The sequence below is a fragment of the Zootoca vivipara genome, chromosome 2 (assembly GCF_963506605.1).
Source record: "Zootoca vivipara chromosome 2, rZooViv1.1, whole genome shotgun sequence".
NCBI classification, from domain to species: domain Eukaryota; kingdom Metazoa; phylum Chordata; class Lepidosauria; order Squamata; family Lacertidae; genus Zootoca; species Zootoca vivipara.
Window position 1 is genome coordinate 105,220,324 of NC_083277.1, and position 5,305 is coordinate 105,225,628.

Consider the following 5,305-nt stretch of genomic DNA (forward strand, 5'->3'; position numbering starts at 1 on the left):
GGGAATTGTAGTCCAAAACATCCGGAGGGCCGAAGTTTGGGGATGCCAGCTCTAGTTCATGACATTCTGTGTCACCAAGCTTTTTGGGCCAGTGAGCATATTTAGAATTTTGCAAAATGGGTGTTGTTGTTGTTTTTAAATAGTTTAGAATGTTTAGCTGCTGTTCAAAAACATTACAAGCAACACCCATTTCCCCATAAACTTATTAGGATGACTTATACATATTCTCTTCAAGTAGCTTAGCTTGATCTTCAATGTAACTCCAATGTCAAGCTAACTTTGTAATCCCTAACATTAGAATGAGGTCTATAATTAATGTATATCTGCATTTTCAATACTAACCTAGTAGCTAATATCAATGATGATATTCTTTTAACTACGGATATTTGTTATATGGCAGTAAACAAAACAGCAACATACAATAATGTTGCTTGTTTTCTATCCTTCACAAATCTCCCATCAGACAAAACATGTTTACCAGCTTCCGTATCCTGTCGAGGACCAGGTCAATGATCTCCTTGCCAATGGTGTAGTGGCCTCTGGCATAATTGTTGGCTGCATCTTCCTTGCCAGTGATGAGCTGTTCGGGGTGGAAGAGCTGGCGGTAGGTGCCAGTGCGCACCTCATCTGCGGAGAGAAGCAATTGGAAGCATCAAGACACCTAGCATCCCCTCCTGTAGACACCAACATAGCTAGAAAGCTATTAGAAGTGCCTTGTTTGCTCACCAATCACAGTTGGCTCCAAGTCCACAAAGACTGCCCTGGGGACGTGCTTCCCAGCTCCCGTCTCACTGAAGAACGTGTTGAAGGAGTCGTCTCCTCCCCCAATGGTCTTGTCACTGGGCATCTGTCCATCAGGCTGGATGCCGTGCTCCAGACAGTAGAGCTCCCAGCAGGCATTGCCAATCTGGACTCCGGCTTGGCCAACGTGGATGGAGATGCACTCACGCTAAAGGTGAAGAAACAGCACATATATGTATTAATTGGGATTTGGTTTTGGGTGCTCTTTTTTAAAATAATCCTGCTATTTAGGATTCCGCTCATAAGCTACAGCTGTAATCGCTAGCCCTGTCAACTGGACATTGATAGAAGAAACGCAGGCAACCAGTTTTGTGGCAGATGCTTACAAGGTGAAAAGCAAAGGTGAGCGAATGACAAAGCCAAAAATTGTGTTAAAGAAGAATGGCAACTTCAGCTGACAAGAGTATGCGCAGCTTGCAGTCTTAACATACAGAATAAGAGAACAAGAAGAACAAAACGTCTAGAGAAGATTGGAAAGCGTTTATTGAATACACGGGGGGGTATATTGTGTACACTTGAAAACGTTGCCAGCATTAAGATAGATTCAACAGTGTAAATAAGTTTTGATGGATGCAATAATGGAATACCAATATATCAATATACACTTTATTCGACCGATAGTCAGAACAAAAACATTTCTCAATACAAAGATAAACATATAAAACTGAAGGCATCAGGGGGATACATAAAAATATAAAAATATAAAACTGAAGACATCAGCGGGATACATAAATGGGGTATGACCGCACTACTAAACCTCCTACAGGTAACCCACATCAAGACATTCGATTATACGTTTCCGACACCTGAGCGCCAGGAAGAGGAATTTAGCCACAGTGGGCTTGTTTAGCAAATATGCTGCCTGCCGTTCTCTTAGTCGGGAACTAAACTGAGATAAATACGGGGCTATAAGACATTGCCTTAAATCATTATAAAAGGGACAACTCAGTAGAATGTGTTCTGTAGATTCTACCTCACTCAAGGCACAATGGCACATTCTCTGACCGTATGGGACTCCTCCAAATCTTCCCCTCAAAACCGCCGAATCAAGGACATTCAGTCTAGCTGCAGTAAGTAGTCTGCGGTATCAATAATGGAATACTGAATGGTTTAATTTATATAAAATATGCAGGGATTTATGTTACGCAAAATGAACCATGGAAAGAAGAAGGGAAGTCACTGGTATTTTAAGGATGTTTAAATGAGTATTTTAAATTGTAAAACAGAGAATTTAATAAAAGTTATTTATGTATAAAAAAGCCAAAAATTATGTAGCAGGTCCATTGTTCAAAAAACACTGTTCAAATGGGAGCTAAAAAACAGTGTGAGAGACCCACCTTACTCCCCCTGAAGAGAATCCAGTGTAACTTAAAAGATCTAGTAGCATACCTGTTAATTAGGCAAGGATGCCACACCCAGCCTATTGTTCCTTGAATACTATGAATCTCAGTGAATTCACTATCCATCTTTCTCTTTGTTGTTCATGGAGACTTATTTTCCAAGAAGGCTCAACCTTGCATGTCACATAGCAGATGCCTGAATTTTCAGAAGACCCAAGTCCTTTGAACCCTTGGATTTTATCTTCAGTCTTTCCCTCCCTCCACTTTGCAAGCACAATGTGCTCAATCCCAGGTATTGTCTCCATTGCTGCCTGTCAGGGACATTTAGTCATTTGAGGAGATATATTCCTTAGCCCATAGGGAACACCAAGACATGCCACACCCTGTCCAGGAATACTGTACTGGGTATTCTTCTGCATTAGGTACACACATTCCAGTCAATTATTTTTGCTGACTGCGCCCACGCTGACTGCTGGAGCCTGCATTCTGTGATGGATTAACACAGCCGAGTCTATTTCCAGCATGATCTCATTATACCGTTTTGCCAATTTTCCCTTCTCTGACCTAGGCTGAGAACATGCTTGGGAATGAAATAAATCAATGGGGGTGGCTGGACCAGAAGACAAACCTTCTATCTCCTGCCAAAGAGGGCATGTTGCTGTCTGTTCTTCCCATGAAAATTGACAGTGTGTGTGTGTGTTTAAGTCCCAGTATCTTTTTACTATATTGGGAAGTTTATGGGGCAGTTAAAGAGTCGTTCCAGAGCAGAAAATGTATAGATGAAAGCTATCTGCAACAGAACGGCGAGGGTACTTGTCGAAAACGGCAACCGATGCAGTTAAGCCGCCCTGGCTGCTGCAGCATTATTGTCTCTCTCAATGATTATTCTGGTCACATCTGCCAGAGGAGCCACCCTCTTTGTCTGCTGTCTCAGCCATCGCCGCCTGCCTTCAGACCAATCTGTGGGCTGGGAGGGGGAGGGAAGGATCTGCCACTTAAACCGACGTGATTCTCGGTGGGTCCCCAGCCCTGCCCTCCCCACCCCTTCTTCCCGACTGCTCCCCATCCTTAACACAGATTCCTTGCTAACAATGCTGCTCTTTATGCGGAATCTCTTGGAGCGGTGCAAGGGCGTGGCTTCTGCCAAGATGATCCCCTCTCTGCTCACAAGAAATCGGCAGAGCTGACAACTGAACTGGTGGAGATTTCCCCCCAGCCTACGCATGCCTCTACTCAGAAGCAAGCTCCCCTGGCTCTAGTGCATAGCTGTCAAGTTTTCCCTTTTCTCGCGAGGAAGCCTATTCAGCATAAGGGAATATCCCTTTTAAAAAGGGAGAACTCGACAGCTATGCTCTAGTGGCATTTGCTCCTAGAGCGTAGGATTGCCGCAGAAGACAGTAAAGCTTCGGTATAAGCCGCCGCCGGCCCCTAGGACCCACCACAGCTACACGGGTGCTAACTTTCGTCCCCTTGCGGAATCACTAGTGACACAGAAATCAATCACACGGAGTATTTTATTTCAGACGGAAACCAATTCCTTTTGTTTGCTACTGAAACACGTTTACTTCCAAGGGGGGTGGGGGTGGAATCCTGAAACTTCAACCCCATAACATTTGCAGAGGCGTAGCGTGGGCGGGCAGGGGGGTCCGTGGCCCCACATTTTTGAAGGGGCGCAATCAGGTGCCCCCCCAACGGGCACAGAGCCCTGGTAGCTGAGGCGTGGCGGCAGGCGGGTTGGTCTAGCGGGCAGGCGCGCTCCACCCACCCCAGCTGCCCAGTCCACCAGGGGGCACAACACTTGCCCTACCCCCGGGTGCCTGCAACCCATGCTATGCCTCTGCATTTAGTACGCGTTGTTTGTTTGGATTCTTTTTTAAAATTTTATAATCACTGATAACCCCCAGTCTAATCAGGTTTACATCCTGTGAAATAACCCATCCCACTTCCTTCCGAGTCAGGAGAGCAGCCTTTAATTGCAGATGGCTCCATTTGCGCCCCTGCATTCGGGATAAAGCACAGGCTTGCTTGGGGCTGGTACCGCTGCTTCCCCGCTGACATTGCCTCCTCCTCCCTCCCTCCTATGCGCATCCGCAGCTGGGAAGGGCTGGAGATGGAGACGCAAGCCCGCAGCCAGCGCTACGCAGGCAGGAAGCCACGCTTGCCTCGCCTTTCCCAACCAAGGGGAAGCCATTGCGTCAGGCTTCGCAGATGCACTGCTGCCGCCGCTTTGGAAAACAACAGCTGGTCCTTTTTTATTTTTTTGCAGAGGGGAAGGGAGGAGGAGGAACCAGTAGCCTCAGGAAGGCTCTCTGCATTTCCACAGCTCGGCAGCAGCGAGCCGGTGGAAGAAAAAGAGCCGCCGCAGAGGCGCAGGGACAAAGCATGCCCAGAAGAGCCAAGAGAAAGATGGGGGAGAAAGCAGAACTGCCTTGGGGCGGGCAAGGAGAAATGCTGCCAGGATTGCCTGTGGTTTGTCCCACCACCCACCCCTCCTCTGAAACCCCCCGCAGCCGAGAGGCGCTGGCGCTTACCATATTTGCCTCTTGGTTGCCGAGCTTCGAGAAATCAAACGGGAGCCGAGGAGGGTGTTGCTTTCTTACAGCGCGACTCTTAGGAGGTCGATGTAAGAGAACCTGTAGCATACAGGGCAACGCGGCTCCCTATATACAACCTCGTCACCATGGGGACGGGCGAAGGCTTTTTGCGGTTGGTCGAGACACCCCCAATCTGCCTGGAGAAACCAGGGGAGGAGAAAAGCCATTGGCTCAGGGCGCATAGGATGAGGTAATCTCTCCACACACCCCGCCTCTCCTCAGCATCCAAAGCCGGCTCGCATCCTCCAGACAAAGAGACTAAACAGAAGAACAGCTACTCTCTTCCATGCGCCATAGCGCGCGAGGAGGGGCGGGCGGGGGGGGGGGTGCAGTACCAGAGGAGCACCTGAATTTTGCATGATTTTAAACATTTTTAAGTACTGCCCTCTCCCCGCTCAGGACGGTGCAGCCCAAAATGTCAATCCTGCATTGACATGCAAAGAAATAATGTTGCCACGGGAGTTGCGCATTTCTGCAAAATCAAGGGCAACAGCAGCAGGTCTCTGGGCTGAGATTCCAATAATAATAATAATAATAATAATAAGTACTGTATTTTATTTTATTTTTTAA

At 47.3% G+C, this 5,305-nt stretch overlaps 1 protein-coding gene across 1 annotated transcript in view; it reads right to left on the bottom strand.

The window, feature by feature from the left end:
* The window catches only part of LOC118079593 (tubulin alpha-1A chain), a 6,213-nt gene extending 1,403 nt beyond the window's left edge, over positions 1-4,810 (bottom strand). Inside the window, exons 1-3 of the mRNA XM_035103903.2 lie at positions 4,673-4,810; positions 727-949; positions 479-627 (exon numbers count right to left, since the gene is read on the bottom strand). Coding sequence (XP_034959794.1) covers positions 479-627; positions 727-949; positions 4,673-4,783 — 483 coding nt within the window. The 5' untranslated portion in view covers positions 4,784-4,810. The remainder of the gene's footprint in view (positions 1-478; positions 628-726; positions 950-4,672) is intronic.
* Between the last annotated feature and the right edge of the window lie 495 nt (positions 4,811-5,305).